Here is a 20,618-nt window from a genome sequence, read left to right on the forward strand (position 1 = left end):
GAAGTAATTTATGCAATGGCAATTTAAAAATAAGCATGGTAGTATAGATCAAAACAGGAAATGCTGGAAATACTCAACCTGTCAGACAGCATCTGTGGAGAAAGAGAGTTAATGTTCAGGTCAATGACCTTTCATTAGAAGTGGAAGAAGTTAGAGATGTAAGTGTTTTTAAGCAGGTGTAGAGGCAAGGGAAGAAGGGCGGGGGGTGGGGTGGGGGAAAGAACACATGAAGGTTTGTGATAGAGTGGAAGGTAGGAGTGCTTAAATGACAAAAGGGATGATGGTACAAGGAAATAGGGGATGGTAATGGGTCAAGTAAAGAAACAAAAAATGAGCCTAGAGGAGCTGTAAATGGCAACAGCAGAACCAGTACCAGCACCCGCTATCCCAAAAAATTGGAACAGTGGTTATGAACTCCGTGTTGAGTCTGGAAGGTTGTAACGTGCCTAATCGAAAGATGGGGTGCTGTTCCTTGAGCTTCCATTTAGCTTTGTTGGAATAGTGTAGGAGGCTGAAGACAGAGAGGGTGGAGAAGTAAAATGGCAAGCGACCGGAAGCTTGGAGCCGCGTTTGGGGACTGAATGGAGGTGTTCAGCAAAGCGATCACCCAATCAGTGTTTGGTTTGCCCCATGTAGAGGAGACCGCATCGTGAGCAGAAAATACAATCTATTAAGTTGAGAGAAGTAAAAGTAAATCGCTGTATCACCCGGAAGGATTGTTTGGGACCTTGGATGGTGGGAAGGGAGGAGGAAAAAAGGCAGATGTTACATCTCCTGTACTTGCCTGGGGGTGCCGTGGGAAGGGGAGTGGGTGTTAATGGTGATGAAAGGAGAGGAAAGGTTCCGTGGAGGGAACTGTCCCTTTGGAATGCTGAAAAGGGTTGGGAGGGAAAGATGTGTTTGGTGGCGGCAACGCACTCGAGGTGACGGAAATGGCGGAGGAGGATCTGTGAATGGAAGCTGGTGGAGAGAAAAGTGAAGGCAAGCGGGGATCCTATTGTGGTTCTGACAATCACAGACCTTTTTGTTCTTTCCTCCCTCCTCTTCTCTCCCCTCCGCCCCACACACTTCTTTCCCTGTCTCTGTACTTGCTTAAATACTATTATATCTTAACTTCTTCCAGTTCTGATGAAACATCATCGACCTGAAACGTTAACTCAATTTCTTTCTCCATAGATGCTGTCTGACATGCTGAGTATTTCCAGCATTTTTTGTTTTTATTTCAGATTTCCAGCATCCGTGGTATTTTGCATATGTATATATATCTTGTTTCATAGGACTTTTTCATGTTTTATATTAGTTTTATGTGCTTGTCAGAATAGCTAAAATTACATCTGTAAATGTAAACAAGTGACTTTGAAGGCTATGTATATGACAGAATTGTTAATTACAGGCACTTTCTTTGGACATACAAACTACTTAGTATAAATGGGGCCTTTGTAATTTATCATGGGATAATTTGTACTTTGTCGTTTTTTTTTCCACATAACCAAGGAAGTGGTGCGGAATTGATCAAACTACGTTGTTATTCTAGCTTTGTATTCTTTTAGTTTCCATTCATTAATGTGTGCACCAACAAAGTTTGCAATGTCTTCATCTGTAGCTGGCAACTCTGTTGGAGTGGGGTGAGACATTCATCTTTCACGTGATGTGTCAAGAATACGAATTGGAAAGGCCCAAAGCTATTGTCAAATGTCAGCATGGAGTAGATCAGCGTTTCTGTGAATTGAAGGTAAGGAAATTCAAATGTTACTAAACTATATTCTGTCCACACATGCCGCTTTTAAAAAAGAAAGCGGAACTTTGTATGTGTAGAAGTTAATGCTCAGTTGAGGGATAGCTATGATGGAGAACCTGTTGTCAACCTCCAGCTTTTTGGTCAACAGTAATTTGGATTGAATGATGGATAAAGCTCCATCTGTGCTACCCCAGCAATAAAAGTGTGATAGGTCTTCATATTGTGGTGTAGGTGCAAGAATTAATATTGAGTATCATGCTAGCAATTGAAGTTTTATATATTAAATACAGAGCGATGCTGCAACATGGATGCCATTTATAAACCACTTCAGTTTCCTAGGCAATATATGATGCATGGAAAAATTCCCTTTTATATCAGCCATTGCACCTGACATAGAAACAACAAAGAGATGGGCACACTGAGTTAGAATCACAGAATGGTTATTGTACAGACGTAGGCAATTCGGCCCATGCCTGCTCTCTGCAAGAGCACTTCAGCTAGTCACAATCCCCCACCCTTTCCCAGTAGCCCTGCAATCTTTTTTTCCCCTTCAGGTACTTATCCAATTCCCTTTTGAAAGCCACGATTAAATCTGCCTCCACCACCCTTTCAGGCAATGCATTCCAGATCCTATCCAGTTGGTGCGTAAAATAGTTTTTGCTCATGTCACATTTGGTTCTTTTGCCAATCACCTTAAGGGGGAGAAATTTGGGTTGCAAACAACTTTTCACCCGGGCACGGTGCTGTTACCGACTTCTGCAAGATTCACTATGCGCAGGGATCCGTTTTTGCCGCGGAGCGAAAATGCAATAGTGCCAACTATAGGCAGCTCGGGGCAATAATTAAAGGGAAGAGGGGAATGTAAAAAAAAACAATAGCTAACTTAAGCCGTCGTCATCCTCGATCGAGGGGTCTGTGTCAGAATCTTGCAGCCCGGCACTCCGCTTATGTGCTGGCCGGCTGCCACAGCAGCCCGCTCCCTGGTGGTCCAGTGATGACACCGTTGCTTGCCTGCAGAGTCAGCAGCTTCGCCCTCCTCTTTAATGAAGGGGAGAGCCCTGTCTACGCGACAGTGCTGCGACCATCACTGAGACTTTCCGCCCCGCTCCCACACCACTGAGCAAGTGGAGTGTGATTTTTTTTTTGTGCTCCATTTGCTCTCGGGAGCGTTAACCCAAATATAGGTGGGAAAACAGGGCGGTATGCAATTTTCGCCCCTAAATCAGTATCCTCTGGTTTTTGATACTTCCGTTGAGTTGAGAATATATTCACCATAGTCTTTCTCCATATTATTTAACATTCTTTCAGTACTGCAACACTTGACGACTGAATTTCAAGCCGACTCATTAGTTGCCCTACAGCATGAATCAAATGCTTCCAGTTGCCAATACAGACCACCGTGGTAACTTCTGAATCAGATCAATTTTTATTCGTTCATGGGATGTGAGTGTTGCTGGCAAAGCAAGCATTTATTGCCCATCCCTAATTGCCTTTGAGAAGATGCTGGTGAATCGCCGCAGTCCTTGTGGTGAAGGTATTCCCACAGTGCTGGTAGGGAGGGAGTTCCAGGATTTTGACCCAGCGACGATGAAGGAACAGCGATATATTTCCAAGTCAGGATGGTGTGTGACTTGAAGAAGAACCAGCAGGAGATGATGCTCCCATGCGCCTGCTGCCCTTGTCCTTCTAGGTGGTAGAAGTCACACGTTTGGGATGTGTTGCCCAAGAAGCCTTGGTGAGTTCTGCAATGCATCTTCTAGATGGTACACACTGCAGCCACAGTGCATCAATGGTGGAGGGAATGAATGTTTAAGGTAGTGGATGGGGTGCCACTCAAGCGGGCTGTTTTGTCCTGGATGGTGTCAAGCTTCGAGTATTGTTGGAGTTGCACTTATCCAGGCAAGTGGCGAGTATTCCATCACACTCCTGACGTACCTTGTAGATGGTGGAAAGGCTTTGGGGAGTCAGGTAGTGAGAAACTCGCCACAGAATATCCAGCCTCTGACCGGCTCTTGTTGCCACATTATTTATGTGGCTGATCCAGTTACATTTCTGGTCAATGGTGATCCCCAAGATGTTGATGGTGGGGGATTCGGCTATTGTAAGGCTGTTGAATATCAAGGGGTGGTGGTTAGACTCTTGTTGGAGATAGTCATTGCCTGACATTTGTGTGGTGCGAATGTTACTTGCCACTTATCAGCCCAAGCCTGAGAGTCGTCCAGATCTTGCTGCATGTGGGCATGGACTGCTTTATTATCTGAGGAGTTCCAAATGACACTGAACGCTGTGCAGTCATCAACGAACAACCCCACTTCTGACCCTATGATGGAGGGAAGGTCATTGATGAAGAAGCTGAAGATGGTTGGGCCAAGGACACTGCCCTGATGAACTCCTGAAGCGATGTCCTGGGGCTGTGATGATTGACCTCCCAACAACCACAACTCCAGCCAGTGGAGAGTTTTTCCCCGATTCCCATTGACTTCAGTTTTACTGGGGCTCCTTGATGCTAGACTCGATCAAATGCTGACTTGATGTTCAAGATCAGTCACTCTAACGTGCCCTTTGGAATTCAGCTATTTTGTCCATGTTTGGACCAAGGCTGTAATGATATCTGGAGCCGAGTGATCCTGGCGGAACCCAAACTGAACATTGGTGAGCAGGTTATTGGTGAATATTGATATCACTGTCAATGACACCTTCCATCACTTTGCTGATGATTGAGAGTAGACTGATCGAGTGATAATTGGCCGGATTGGATTTGTCCTTTTTGTGGACCGGAAATATCATGACATCATGGCTGAGATCAGAAACTCACCATATGGTGAGTAACTGGAGCAAAACTGTGTATTAGAACTCGGTGACATCCCTCAACTTTTATCAGTTTTGTTGAATTTATTAATTCTCAGTAGATGGCAGTAATATTTCTATTCAACCCAGCAAAATTTTACTAAAACTATATTTTTAATATTCTGTGTTCGTCTAGATGTGAATTCAGACCTATTTTAAATTTTGGTATGTAGTGACTTTAAAATGGGCTTCTCAAAAATTAGTCTTAAGTTCCAAGGTCGTAATTTTAAAAACATAACAAATCAGATTCTACTTGCTGTAGAATAAGTGGGTTAAACTCTAACTTAAATATAGCGTGTGTTTAGTATGATTAGCTTTAGGTTAGTGTTTGATATCTCTTGTACCCCTGTGAGTTATTTCCATTAAGAAAGCGACTCACTTGTGGCTTGACCTCAAATCAAGTTACTCAATTTAACATTTCCACTGTTACCTTGTGGACTAAAATACTGTACAAGGATAATTTCCTTTAATACTGAGATGAAGTTTTTTTAAAAGAGCAATTTGTAATTGAACTCTTTCTGAAGAGGACTCCATGTGATCTCCTATAGTTACCTCCACTATAAACTTCTATTAGTAATGTATCTATAAATGAGGAAAATTAATTGGCAATTATTAAAAAATCTCTAGGCACATTGAGATTTGAGTTCTAAATTAACCAGTGAGCCTACATCCATAAATGTTTAGACAGATGTAGAACTAAATTGAATAGATTATATTTAGATTAATCAGTTGAGTTTTTGCTACTGCTCAGAATTTTCTGGATTTTGCAAGTGCTGCAGAAAACTCAAAAAATTTATTTAAGTGTGATTTTTTTTTTAAAAACAAATTGGCATTTACTTTACTGTTACATCTCCAGTGGATTTAAATATTTGGATTCTAACCAATTAATAATGTGATTTGACCAGGTGGTTTATGATTTGTTAAAATACTAGTTTACAGTGAGGGTTTTGCCAATAATTCATGAAGGAAAATATAATTCACTGCATTTCTAATTGATGTGCTTGACATCATCACTGCCATTTGATGTTCACTCTAGTACAGGAGTTTGCCACCTGTAAAATGCAATTTTTTTTGTATGTATAAACGTTTTGAACAATATTATATAAGTTAACTTAGAGATATGTGCAAATATTTGAAAGGTCTCTCGTGCTAGTCTGAATGCACTGTAAAACTAGTATTGTTTGAAAAGTGTTGGTTGAAGATTTTGCTGACTACATCAAATGTGCAGTATAGTAAATGTAAAATCAATAAAATTACCACAATGGTTTATTAAGTTTATATAATTTGGCTTAAGTTTTAATCTTGTTATGATGACAGATGATTGAGGAAAGGGTTATTGTTTACTTTTGGCACTCATTGGCATCATCATATACTGAAGCAAGATGTAGAGTAAAGCACTCCCAACCGTATACCGAGCATCTCATGTTTATATATTTAACTGCTGAACCTGATGAAACCACACAATGTAAAATTTGAAGTCAGTCTTTCTATTAAAATGACTGACAATGTTGCGCACCTCATCCTCTTGAGTCGTTCTTGCTTGTCTTTTTGGATCAGATCCTCTTTGCATTAATGCAGACATCTGTGACGACCGCTGTGTTAAGTAGGGGAATGTTGACATTTACCTATTATGTAACAACATTTTAAATACTAAATTCAATGAACACAAAAATGAGGTAAAAATAAATATTTATTCTGGAGGAAGAAAATCAAAGCCAGTACCAAAATCCTGGAGCAGCAGGGGTTGAGAGATTGGGTTTGGACTTGGGGTGGTTGGGAGATTGGGGATCGGGGCAAAAGGAGAGAGGGGTACTGTGGGGTTGGGGCTCTGGCCCAAACACCACCTCTTGGCTCAGCTGCTAAATTCTTGATTGCGTTCTGTGCATGAGTGTGGTTCTATTGGAAACAGAGGAGAAGGGACTGAAAAGGGAATATGATTTCAGATTTATCTGAGCCTCTTCCTCAGGAAACAACGCTTCAGGCAGGGGATCCGGATGAATGAGTTAGCGGAGAAGGAAAATTAGGATAGAAAAATTATAATTTTAGTCCAAATCCTAAATCCTGTACTGTCTATATTTGCAATATTTGTTAATGTCTCAGCATATATTTATTTCTATTTTCTTTTCAATATCTTTAGCTAAAAAGTGTGCCTGGACCATGTCAACGATCAGAAGAGCTGAAATATACTATGACTCGGGTAGCAGTTGATGGAGCAGATCTCTTTATTGTTGAACATGGTTGTGCAGCCAGTTTAAAGGTAATTGTTTTTATTTGATTTACTTTCAAACCAAATAGGTATTGCTATTTATGCCAATATTGATTTAGTATGATGGATCTTGTGCCCGGGAGCACAATCTAAATATATATCATGGCCTTTACTACCTCCATATCTTACTATGTAACACTGACCCATCAATCCATCAGAGGATTGGAGACACTTGCATGCAGCAGCCATTAATTGGCTGTCGATACTGTACAGAGTGATCTAACATGTTTGGTTGACTTTTTAAATTGATAGTAATCTGTTGTCAGTATTGGTTTCTTTCCTGTGCAAAAGAAAAAAATGCGCACTGCTTACATGTTGGTGCCATTTGAGATTTTGTAATGTTCATTTACAGGAGCATACATTTGAAATAAGCATTGTAATATTATGCATTTTGGTACCATAATTTTACACACAGGGTGGCTGTGGAAGGATCAGTATTTTACTGTCTTTAGAATATCAAATATTCTTTGCTTTTTGGTTCTGGTGGCATGCATTTATTTCCGTACTAGTTGATCTCCTGTGCTGTTGCGCACGGGAAGTCAAGATCATGGGTATTATTAAGGTCAGTGCAGGGTTAGAATTTGGTGGGGATATTTGGACCTGGCAGATGGAAAGTGGAGAGGAAGGGGAGAGAGTGTGGGAGGGTAGGAGAGCAACAGGAGCACAGGGAAAGAAGGGGAGGAGAACAGGGTGAGATGATGATGAGATAGGGAGATGAAGGAGGTAAGGGGAAGACTGGAAGGTGAGGTGGGGAGGGGAACATAAAGGCTAAAAGCGAGTGTGGCAGGTGGGATACTCGCAGCTAAACTGTTGCTCAGGAGGAGTGGTATTCCCAAGACCACATTGCTGTTTAGGGAGATTCTTAAGCAGAGCACAATTAGAGATTGGTGGCTGGGATTGCATTTTTATGGGTCAGGGTTACTCTTTTTAACATGTATATGACCAAGTTGCAGAATCAGCTGCGGAGGATCATTTACACATGCATAGTGGCAGAGATGCAGGCAGTGAATGGGTATTATGAAGGGAGGGAGGATAAGAATACAGGTGAGCTCCAGGACATAAGCATTTCTGCTTTGCATGTTGAGGGATTGAAATTGAATGAAGGGAGAGTTGCGACATCTTTCCCTTTAGCAGAATGTCCCACTGCACTTTCTGAAGTCCGTGCATTACTCAAAAACCTGATGTTAATTGCTGGAAGTCGCAGTCTATTGCACAGCCATCAGTGTGTGTAAGTGCAGGATGATTTACAAAAGTTTTAATATCTTAATGTTACCATGACTCATTTAAAATGGAAATCGACAATACACAGTACCACCTACAAATGTATCCAGAACCGCAGGTAAATGTTGATACTCTTACAATATTTTTTTTCACATACAGAGAATAGAAATTCATGCATTTCAAAATGGAATGTTACACACCAATCAGCATTTTTATTATATAATAGATTATTATTGGGAGCTTAACTCTCTGAATTTTATTAAGTGTTTCTTCTTGCTTCCTTCCTTGTTTATGTCTCTTCTAGTCACCCATCATCCCTGACTGGATCTCGAGGTTATTCACCTCTGACATTGATTTTCTGGAATCAGCTTTTAGTAGCTGTATGACTAGGTTTATCGCTCTCCCTGCACCACATTATTTGTTTACAGTTGCAAAGTGCCTTCCTAGTGCAGCTGTGATCATAGAAGCTCAGTGTACATAGGATCACAGGCACAAAATTCTGCTGTTACATTAATAATATCTGTAATTGAAATTTTGTACTGTGATCTTGTAACTTGTATTACAAGTCCTCAGGACTTTTCCTTTTTCTTTCATACAATCCATTTTCTCATAGGAGCTGCAGAGAGGACACATGATAAATGTTAGACTTCTAAACATCGATAAAATAAAATTGCATATGGCTGTGTGCTTGTTTAGATGTGCTCTAGACATTATAGAACAAACATTTTTGTAATGTATATTCATTATTATACTGTATAAGATAAGGTACTTGCACAGATGCTTTTAATTTTGAACTCATTTTATATTCTAGATAGGGGCTATTCGCATTGCGACTTGTAATCTTCATAACCAAGCAGTTGGAGAAGGAGTAAGTGCTGTTATGCAAGATGTTCAGCTGAGGCAATATATTGAACAATTTGAAAACTGTAGGCTTGGAATTCAGCCTACGGTACTCCGTCGATCATGTTGGCTAGAAGCTGGTTCAGTAAATTTTGGATTAATCACTGCAGATGTGGCTTTGGCTGCAGACCATCCTGCAAAACATGAAGTGCAGAGAGAATTCTTGGAAACGCATGATTACCGAACTAAAAGGTACCACGTATTTGTATTTGTGTGTCGAAGCTATGATCTTCCTCTGTCCCAGTAAAAGAAATCCCAATACAATTTATGGCCTGATCATATGACAAAATGTCCCATATTAACTAATTATTTGATACACCAACTGGAGCGGCCACTTATCAGTATCTGGCATTATACCCTGCCATGAACAAAAAGGGAAACAGTAAAATTGCTCATTTTTACTTTATAAGGAGGAATGCATTTAAAAATGTGCTCCAAAGCAATACTCGGATAGCAATGATAAATTAGATAAGATTCATGGTTTATGATATTTCAGTGTCTTAATGAGTTACTACCTCATAACAGGTTGGGCTATACTCATTGGAGTTTAGAAGACTGAGAGGTGATCTTATTGAAACATAGAAGATTCTGAGGGGGTTTGACAAGGTAGATGCAGAGAGGATGTTTCCTCTCGTGGGGGAATCTCGAACTAGGGGGCATAGTCTCAGAATAAGGGGTCGTCCATTTAAAATGGAAATGAGGAAGAATTTCTTCTGAGGATCATGAATCTTTGGAATTCTCTACCCCAGAGAGCTGTGGAGGCTAAATCATTGAATATATTTAAGGTGGAGATCGACAGATTTTTGAACGATAAGTGAGTCGAAGGTTATGGGGAGTGGGTAGGGAAGTGGAATGAGGCCAAGATCAGATCAGCCATAATTTTAGTGAATAGTGGAGTTGGCCAGATGGCCTACTCCTGCTCCTATTTCTTATGTTCTTAACATGCTCCAGATTCTCTCATCCTCGATCTGCAAAGCGAACACTTAATCTGCAATGTCTCCCCAATTGTGAGCAGCGAATGCAGTATACTAAATTGAGAGAAGTGCAAGTAAATCGCTGTTTCACCTGAAAGGAGTGTTTGGGGCCCTGGACAGTGGGAAGGGAGGAGGTGAAAGGGCAGGTGTGCTTTCACGGGGAAGTGCCGTGGGAAGGTGAAGGCGTATTGAGGATGATTGAAGAGTGGACCAAGGTGTCGCGGAGGGTACAGTCCCTTCGGAGTGCTGAAAGGGGAGGGGAAGATGTGTTTAGTGGTGGCATCACGCTGGAGGTGGTGGAAATGGCGGATGTTGATCTGTTGAATGTGGAGGCTGGTGGGGGTGAAAGGTGAGGACAAGGCGAACCCTATCGTGGTTCTTGGAGGGAGGGGAATCTTGTGTGGAAAATGGGATGGACAAGGTCGAGGGCCCTGTCAACCATGGTGGAGTGAAATTCTCGGTTGAGGAAAAAGAAAGACATATTGGAAGCACTAGTATGGAAGATGGCATTGTCGGAATAGATGCGACGGAGACTGAGAAACTGGGAGAATGCAATAGAGTTCGTGCAGGAACTGGGGTAGAAGGAAGTATAGTCATGGTAGCTGTGTGAGTCAGTAGGCATATAGGAACATGAGTAGGCCATTCAATGAGATCATAGCTGATCAGTGACCTAACTCCATATACCCGCCTTTGGCCCATATCCCTTAATACCTTTGGTTAACAGAAAGCTATCAGTCTCCGATTTAAAATTAACAATTGATCTAGCATCAGTTAACTTTTGCGGAACAGAGTTCCAAACTTCTACTACTCTTTGTGTATAGAAGTGTTTCCTAATTTCACTCCTGAAAGATTTAGCTCTAATTTTTAGACTATGTCCTAGAATCCCCAACCAGTGCAAATAGTTTCTCTCTCTCTACCCGATCTGTTCCCCTTAATATCTTGATAACTTTGATCAGATCACCCCTTAACTCCTAAATTCTAGGGAACACAACCCTAATTTGTGTAATCTCGCCTTGTAACTTAACCCTTGAAGTTATAGAAGATATTGGTCGATAGCCTATCCCCAGAAATATAGATGGAGAAGTTGAGAAAAGGAAGAGTCTGAGATGGACTGCATGAAGGTAAGGGAAGAGTGGAACTTGAAATCTAAGTTTATGAAATTTTCTAGTTTGGGGCGAGATTCTGCCCTAGTATTCCTATGCATTGTCTAATTCTGATTTATATAATAAAACTGAGTACAACTTTCAAATCTAAATGAAACAACCTATCCCTCTAGCAATATAATCTTATTGCAGAAGCTTTTTGGTTTACAAAAAATGTGCTTCTTATTGCCAGTATTTCACGAGGTTACGGGTGGCAAGAAAAAAACTTCAGTTGGCAGAGGACCAGTGCAAAATCTCCAACTGAGAATACGTAAAAAAAATGAGGTAAAGAGTAGTTGAAGATCTTGGGCTTTGTTCAGTTAATTGATCTCAGCAACTGTGGTAATAGTGGTGCCATACTGCCTTGGGTTTGAGATGGTGCCGAAAAATCAGCTAAGGTTCCTATTGCTGATTGCTATCTGGTGAGCTCTTCTGGAAATCTCTGTATGTAGACATATGAGGACAAGATCCAAATGCCTCGCCTTGTTGAATTGCATTTCTGTGCTCTCAGACTAGTACTCAAAGAATGGCCACATTGATGAGGTGCTGAAGGGTGCCCATCAGTTGTGGAACCAGACTGCTTGAGTGAGTCAACCCCATGTCAAATTGAAAAAGAAATAATGAAATTAAATATCAGTGATATGATTCCTACCAATCTTGAGAGATGGAAGAGTTGTGTAAGAGAAGTAAATATTATCTGCTTTTCATCTTTGATATGATGCTGGTTTCTTGGCCTTAAACTGATGTTGTGGATTCTTTCTTATAGACTATGGTATCTCTGGCTAGAAGATGATTTCAAAAATAAACGAGGCAAGAACAAGTGTGGATGCCTTAGTGGTTGTAAGTTTTATTCCGGCATGGCATCAGGACAGGACTTCTTCAAACTGGATGAAATGACCCCATCCACCAGCTCTACTTTCTCTACTATAAACACAGAAACAGATATGTTCTATGGGCAGTCACTACTGCACCCAAATGAATGGATTATCACCAAGGACATTTCAAAGTCCGCAGATGGTAACTTTCTGCACATAACTTAAAGTATTTTTTGTGATTCCCAGGAATATCCATCTAAAGTTAATGGGCCGGAATTTGCGGTGGGTAATAATGGCAAACTAACAGCATTCACCGTTATTACCCTTTTGAAACTGACCGCAAGTTCAGGATGTAGTGCCTGCGCATCTAAACACGGAAATCCTGAGGTTGCAGTCAGGCGTTGTGCCCCCCCCCCCCCCCACAGTCGGCAATTGGTGTAATCAGTGAAACTGGCAAAAGGTTGTCTTCTCTGTGGTAATATCGCTGTTAAATACCCCATTAAATGTTAAGCCTAGTTGGAATAAATGCAGCTGGGGTTTTAACAGTTTATTGACTGGTAAACAAATGTTCTGAAAAACTGATTTTTAATTTTGTTGTGTCAAATTTCTCCATTATGATGATAAATTACAATTTTTCAAAACTTTTAAAATGTTTGTCATTTGTTTAATATTTCAAATTGTACCTTATCCCCATGTGATGATCCCAGTCTTTATTTTGTTCTCTAACATTTTTAAAAGTTCAGATAAAAGCAGCTTCTCATTTCCTGATCTCTTGTCTGAGAATTCTTTAATGTAATTAGCTGATTAGATAGCTTGTTGACATCTCAGCAGTATAGCAATATGGATTCTTACAACAGACCATTGAAATCAATTGAATGTCGAAAAAGGCAAACTTTTTGCGATCTCTGTGGACAGCTTTCTTCGGGGCCAGTGGCAAATGCCTTTGTTTTGCTGATAATCGCAAATTATGGGACTATGTCTTCCTTTTCCAAGTTTTCATACTTAGTCTGAAGCATTAAAATAAGACAATCCTAATAAAGTGTATGCAGTATGATGCTTTATAACTGTTTGCACTTGTGCATTTTACAAGTCTTCATCGCTTCTTATACAAAATAGTTTTTTTTAAACAGTGATTTTAAAATTGAAATATCTGACAACGGGAAAGTAATAGAGGAAATTATTTGTGTTGACAATACCTATATTCTGGTTATTTAGGTAAGACAAATGGGACAAAAAGAAAAGAATGGGACTCTAAATCACTGGGAATTGATTCGGAGAGAAAGAACCAAAGTTTGCAGGTCCCTTTACAATCTCACAGTTCAACATCCTCTTCTGAAGAAAACACTAGTTCGACTGCTGCACTCCCTTTGTTGGCAAGTGAAAAAAACAGTCCTTCCTCTAATCCTGATGACAGTGTTATACAGATGCCTAGTCCTGTTTTAAGCACAAACACAGAGGAAACTAATGCAAAGTAAGTTAATTATATTTATAAACTGTAGATCTATCTATTAAAGATCTAAATTATAGATATATTGAATTTTCCAAAACTGAACAATTGTAATGTGTTATTCATTTGGTATACCATTGTATTGTGCCATGAGTAATTGAATGTTGTTTAATGCCTTTGATTCCTGATATGGCAAGCTCCTGATGCCAACCTTGCTAGCGTGTGAAGAGAAGTTAGGCAGGGTCAAAGCTCTCTTGTTCACAAGGGAGAAGAAGAAAATGGAAAGCACTGGGGCTGTTGTGCACTTGTTTCTTGGTTCCAGGCTGCTTACCTATCACTTTGTTCAGGGAATTGATGAAAAAAGCAAACACAAATGTGAAAGACCACTTTTGTTAAAAAATCATTTTTTTTTTAGCGGTCCAACAGATGTTTCAGGAAGGACTCCAGTTTCTCCCAATAATCAAGATAGATCATTAGTCCGTTCTCCTTTGAAACGACAGGCCTCTGTTTCTTCTACCCGGCTTGGGAGTACTAAAAGTTTATCAGCAGCCATTTTTGGTGAGCGGCAGCCTGCAGCAATGGGTGTGCAATTCACCAGCGAAGTGTCCCGCAGTGATGAGAATGTTTTGGATTCTCCTCGTCAGAGGAGGAGCTTTGGATCCTTCCCTTTCACTCCATCAGCAGATTCTAACACTTTCCATCAGTATCAATCAGTCGATTCCAGCATATCTGTGGCTGACAGTGAGGCATACTTTTCAGCAGCCGAGGACTTCGATCCAGTCAGTAGTGATGAAGGTCCAGGAACCTACCCAGGAAGAAAGAAGAGGCGTCGTACCCAAGCAGTTGACTATAGCAGGAGTACAATTTATCATAGTGTGGAGGGACCATTAAATAGTTCTGTTAATGGAGATGTCCAAGAGCTGAAAAGCTATCCTATAAAAACTCATGCCTCTCAGGCCTCTTTTGTATCAGCACTCGAAGGGGAAGAGGAGTCAACTGACCATATATATCCTGTAGAAGGAGAAAAAGCTGTGGACAGCAGACCACTATCAAGTCAGCAGATTGTGATGTCTTGTTACCTAAATTACCTTACACAGCTGCAGGTGTCCAACTGGTCAGTAAAACAGCCAACAAACAAGAGAACATCAAAATCTTCACTGCATCGCCCTTTGGACCTTGATACACCAACCAATGAAGAGAGCTCGTCTTCATTTGACCAGCTTTCTGTTCCTATGTTTAAGGTTTGTAACCTTTTCTATATTAGTAATGAGCATTCTCATTTGCTAAACTTCCACATACACATAGAAATTGCTGTTATCCATTGGGAAAACCACCTTTTGAGAAATCCACGTAAAAGATCCCGTGGCACTATTTCGAAGAAGAGCAGGGGTATTATCCCTGGTGTCCTGGCTAATATTTATCCCTCAGTCAACATAACAAAAAAAAAACAGATTGTTTGGTCATTATCACATTGCTATTTGTAGGAGTTTGCTTTTGCGCAAATTGGCTGCCGCGTTTCCCACATTACAACAGTGACTACATTCCAAAAGTACTTCATGGCTGTAAAGCACTTTGAGAAGTCCGGTGGTCATGAACGGGGCTAATATATGCAAGTCTTTCTTTCTTTTTTTTTTCTTTTAATGTCCTTTCAATAATGGAACACCTAAAACTGCACACACTGCTCTAACTGTGCTCGAAGCAATGTTTTGTACAAATTTATTATTACTCTTGTACTTTGCGCCCTTCCTTGTAAAACCCAAAAGACTGTTAACTTTATCTACCTGCACACTCACTTTCAGAGATTTATGTATTTGAGCCCCTATATCTTTTCATCCAAACTCAGCACCTGTCCATGAAGTGGATACTCCCATTCTTATTCTTCACAAAATGCATTAGTTCGCACTCTGCATCTCTGTATGTGTGACAGCGCACACTGGATGTGTCAAAGGTGGGATTTGGGGACAAAAAGCAACAAGTAAGTATGAGGCTGAAGGCCTGCGACCGCACATGGAGTTAAAAGGTGTTGGTGTATGTCCTCAGGTTGAGTCGGGAGGTAGAAGGTGAGAGACGTTTGGATGGGCGAGGCATTAGAGAGCTTTTGAGGTGTCTCAAGCAACAGGGAGCATGGCCTGGTACACATAGAGAAGGGGTGGGCAGTGTAAAGCCTTTACATTGTGCAAGACTGTGAGGCTCACATGAACGCATTGCAAGGTTAATGTAAAGGGTATTCACCCTGACAACCCTAGTGAGGTCGTCGAATTTGTTGCAACATTGAGTCACTGTCGGGAGCAGAGACGTGCTGGGCCACCTCCCTCCACAGCCTCCTGAACACCCTTGCTGATGGCGTTCGTCCCCCTCCAGGATGTAGCGCATTGTTGTGCCTCTCAACAGTCTCCAGCAAGGCCTCAAGAGCCACGATTGAGAAGTGGTGCGCTCTCTGCTTTCCTCCCTGCTCCTCCATTTTCCCCCTCTCAGGTCAGTGAGGAGGTGGAGCTGCTCATGCGCGCGCATACTTACCTTGCCGCACCTTTAAGACTTGACTTGTCCAGGGATCTGAATTGGTGTTCGGAGCATGCACAATGGTTCGGCAAAATTTAACGGCAGCATTTTTGTTCGCGCCTCTTTTCCCCCCCCCCAGGTCAGCTGTGCAATGGCTGATTTAGCGCCCCCTTCACCTCTTCGTTTGATTCCAACAAATTTCTCCGCGGAAGGCACAAACTTTTTCAAGGCGCAAAACTGACCGCTCCACCTGGATTAATGCCTCAAAATGGGTGCGACCAAAGGTTTGTGATAGGATGGAAGGCAGGTGAGATTAAGAGACAAAGGGATGATGGTGCAAGGCAAAAGGAGATGGTAATTGGACAAGTTAAGAAACAAAAGATGCATCTGGATAGTGTGAATTGGAGATGGCAGAATCATCAACAGCTGTTGTGGGAAAGAGAAAAAAAAGCAGAAAAAAGAAAAAAATAGGGGCAGAGGTTATGGGGTTTTTTTTCCCTTAAAATTGTCACTAGAAAAGTCTGGAGAGAGGCTAGAAGTTGTTTTATACAGCAGGTTTAATTTTCTGTTTTTATTTCAGAGTCCAGCATCCACAATATTTTTGCTTTTGTATATCCATTTACCCAATTTTTGTTTCCTGTCCATCAAACAAACTTTCTATTTATCTTGCTACCTTTCCTTTTATACCGTACCCTGAATTTTTCTCATGAATCACTTGTGAGACAACTTATCAAACACCTTCTGAAAATCTGTGTGCACATCAGCAGCATTTGCTTTATTTATCTAATCAGTAACCTCTTCAAAAAAAAAAAACTGTTAAATTTGTCAAACACAAGTTGCATTCAATAAATCCATGCTGGCTGCCCTGGACATAAAGCTTCTAAATGCTCAATCACTTTATCTTGAATTATGAATTCAAAGAGCTTGCCCACAACAGATATTAGACTAACAGGAAATTAGAGATGCATGTAGCAAGCGTACTGCAGTAATTGTAGGTGACTTTAATCTGCATATACACTGGCCAAACCAAATTAGTAATAATACTGTGGCAGATGAATTCCTGGAGTTTGTACGAGATGTTTTTTTTCGACCAGTATATTGAGGAGCCGACTAGGGAACAGGCTATCCTAGATTGGGTATTGTGTAATGAGAAGAGGTTAATTAACAACAGTCTTGTTGTGTGGGGTCCTTTAGGGAAGAGTGACCATAACATGATTGAATTTTTTCTTAAGATGGAAAGTGAAGTAGTCCAATCCGAAACTAGGGTCTTAAATTTAAACAAAGGAAACTACGAATGTATGATGAATGAATTGGTTGATAGATTGGGAAGATTCATTAAAAGGCATGAAAGGCATTGGCTAATATTTAAGGAACGAATGCATGAATTGCAACAGTTATACATTCCTTTCTGGTGTAAAAACACAAAAGGAAAAGTGGCCCAACCATGGCTAACAAAATAAATTAAGGATATTATTAAATCCAAAGAGGAGTTATACAAAGTTACCAGAAAAAGTAGCAAGCCTGAGGATTGGGAGCAGTTTAGAATTCAGCAAAAAAGGACCAAGAGATTGATTAAGAGGGGAAAAATAGAGTATGAGAGTAAACTTGCAAGGAACATTAAAACCGACTGCAAAAGTTTCGACAAGTGCGTAAAAAGAAAAAGATTAGTGAAGACAAATGTAGGTCCTTTACAGACAGGACGGAAGAATTTGTAATGGGGAACAAGGAAATGGCAGAACAATTAAATAAATACTTTGGATTCATTAATCTTTTCTGATCTTATATTTCAACCTAACCATGTTGTGGTCACTATTTCCTGTTATCACATCAATTATTTGGTCCATTTCATTTCTCGGCAATAAATCAAGCAAAGATTATTTTCTTGCTGAACTAGAAACACTTGATTCAAGAAACAGCCTTGGATGCATTCTAAAAAGTTTACTCCTGTTTGACCACGTGCATTACCTTTATCCAGTATCTTGGTATGGTTAAAATCAGAAATTATTATTGCTCTGTTGTTCTTGCATATGTCGGTGCAGTGCCGACTGACCTCCAACTCTCTCTCATCCCTTGTATTGCATGCTGAGAATTGTACCATTTCCATTCCTATTAATTCTATCCATTTGGATTCTGCCATAATGAATTCCCCTATATCATCCTTACATTCTCACACTTTGGTCGAATCCTTTACTAACACTGCCTCCTCTCCACCCCTTCTTCCATCCCCGCATCTCTCCCATCTCTCCTGAAAATGTTATAACTAGGAAAATTTAGTAACTATTCCTGTTCAACCCTAAACCATGCCTCTGTTATAACTGCATATCCATTCATAATTCTTAATGCTTCTCACTCTCTAATTTTATAGTGAATGCTTTACATGCATACCACTCAATCCTGAGTTCAATTTTTTGAACATCGATCCTTTTCCCCCTGATTTTTTTCATTTTAAATTTTGTGAAATTCCTCACCCTTTCTACAACACTTTTTTAAATCTCTCATTACCTCAAACTATTCCTTCCCTTCTCTGATAATATTTTCTCTCCGTTTATTTTAGCGAGGTTTTATGAAAGGGAAATCATGTTTGACAAATTTGCTGGAGTTCTTTGAGGATGTATCGAGCAGGGTGGATAAAGGGGAACCTGTAGATGTCGAGTATTTGGATTTTCAGAAAGCATTCGATAAGGTGCCACATAAAAGGTTACTGCACAAGATAAGAGCTCACGGGTTGGGGTAATATATTAGCGTGGATAGAGGATTGGTTAACTAACATAAAACAGAGATTCGGGATAAATGGGTAATTTTCAGGTTGGCAAACTGTAACTCGTGGGGTGCCACAGGGATCTGCGCTGGGGCCTCAACTATTTACAATTTATATTAATGACTTGGATGAAGGGACAGAGTGTAATGTAGCTGAATTTGGAGTTGATACAAAGATAGGTGGGAAAGAAAATTGTGAGGAGGACGCAAAGAACTTACAAAGGGATATAGATGGGCTAAGTGAGTGGGCAAAAATTTGGCAAATGGAGTATAATGTGGTAAAATGTGAGGTTATACACAAAATAAAATGAAAAAGCAAATTATTATTTAAATGGCGAGAGATTGCAAAATGGCGTGGTACAGAGGGATCTGGGAGCTCTTGTACATGAAATACAAAAAGTGAGCATGCAGGTACAGCAAGAAATTAAGAAGGCAAATGGAATGTTGGCCTTTATTGCAAGGGGGATGGAGTATAAAAACCGGGAAGTCCTGCTACAATTGTACAGGGCGTTGGTAAGACCACACCTGGAGTACTGCGTACAGTTTTAGTCTCCTTATTTAAGGAAGGGATATACTTGCATTGGAGGCAGTTCAGAGAAGGTTCACGAGGTTGATTCCTGAGATGAAGGGGTTGTCCTATGAAGAAAGGTTGAGCTGGTTGGGCCTATATTCATTGGAGTTGAGAAGACTGAGAGACGATCTTATTGAATCGAGGGAGTCAACGGTTATGAGGAGCAGGCGGAGAAGTGGAGTTGAGGACAGGATCAGATCAGCCATGATCTTATTGAATGGCGGAGCAGGCTCGAAGGACCAAATGGCCTATTCCTGCTCTTTCTTATGTTCTTCAGTTCCAATCCTTCTGCTTCAAATCTAACAGCTCTATTGATCCTCCATGCTATCTCGAGTCTCCGACCTAATTTTCTCACTTCTCTGCCTTCCCTGGTTCCAAAAATTACAACAATGCCACAGCAATGTAAACCCTTCACTCCTGCACTAACCCTACAGCCATGCCTTGTTCCTCTTGGTCTTCCTCTCTCCAACATAAGAACATAAGAAATAGGAGCAGGGGTAGGCCATTTGGCCCCTTGAGTCTGCTCTGCCATTTAATAACATCATGGCTGATCTGATCATGGACTCGGCTCCACTTCCCTGCCTGCTCCCCATCACCCTTTATTCCCTTATCTATCTATCGCCACCTTAAATATATTCAATATCCCAGCCTCCACAGCTCTCTGGGGCAGAGAATTCCACAGATTTACAACCCTCAGAGAAGAAATTTCTCACCTGTTCAGAGGGAGTTTGACGCAAACAAAACAATAACACAAGGGTGGCAATTTGGAGATTGTCGTCCTCGTGTTATTTTGTTTGTGTCAAACTCCTGAAACTCCTTCTGAAATAGCTGAAACATACTTCTTTCTGTCATTTGTTCCAACATGGACCACAGCTTTTCGCTGCTGTGTATCTCTTAAGGGAAGTTTTTCCACGCTGGCGCAAGGGAGGCAACATAACATTTGGGATAGTCATGATTGCAGAAAAAAGTTTATTTTTATAAAAATGTAAAATCTTCCATTACAACCACACTCTTGTAGACGATCTGCTTCTCATCTCTTTGGATACTCCATTGCTTCATGTTGCTCAGGACAGCCTGTTACTGCCACCTTGTTCTTATGAGTCAGTTGGACAATTTCAATAACTCGAGTTCTCTGAAGCTGCGTGTCCTGCCTCCCATCTGTTGCCCCTGCAGATGGTCACACTTCTTTCTCTACAATAGCCATGTGTCTTAAACGCTCTAGAACTGCCTCTTGGGTGATCACATTCTGGAGAGTATGATCCAGAAAGCCCTTCTCCTCTCTGATGTTGTTGAGTGTGGCGAATTGCTGATCGAGCAGAGGTCTGCTGCTGCAGGGACTCCATTTTCCTACACGTGCTGACTCTGGATACATTGAGGATCCATGATGACACATATCACATGCAATATATGAAGGTACCCTGTCCCACTTAAAAATGTGGGT

General features: G+C 40.8%; 1 protein-coding gene across 1 annotated transcript in view; it reads left to right on the forward strand.

Annotated features, from left to right (window-relative positions):
• The window catches only part of kiaa1109 (KIAA1109 ortholog), a 523,818-nt gene that overhangs the window by 188,973 nt on the left and 314,227 nt on the right, over positions 1 to 20,618 (forward strand). Inside the window, exons 24-29 of the mRNA XM_070862493.1 lie at positions 1,604 to 1,732; positions 6,723 to 6,842; positions 8,884 to 9,164; positions 11,855 to 12,105; positions 13,119 to 13,374; positions 13,766 to 14,591. Coding sequence (XP_070718594.1) covers positions 1,604 to 1,732; positions 6,723 to 6,842; positions 8,884 to 9,164; positions 11,855 to 12,105; positions 13,119 to 13,374; positions 13,766 to 14,591 — 1,863 coding nt within the window. The remainder of the gene's footprint in view (positions 1 to 1,603; positions 1,733 to 6,722; positions 6,843 to 8,883; positions 9,165 to 11,854; positions 12,106 to 13,118; positions 13,375 to 13,765; positions 14,592 to 20,618) is intronic.

The sequence above is a fragment of the Pristiophorus japonicus genome, chromosome 2 (assembly GCF_044704955.1).
Source record: "Pristiophorus japonicus isolate sPriJap1 chromosome 2, sPriJap1.hap1, whole genome shotgun sequence".
NCBI lineage: Eukaryota > Metazoa > Chordata > Chondrichthyes > Pristiophoridae > Pristiophorus > Pristiophorus japonicus.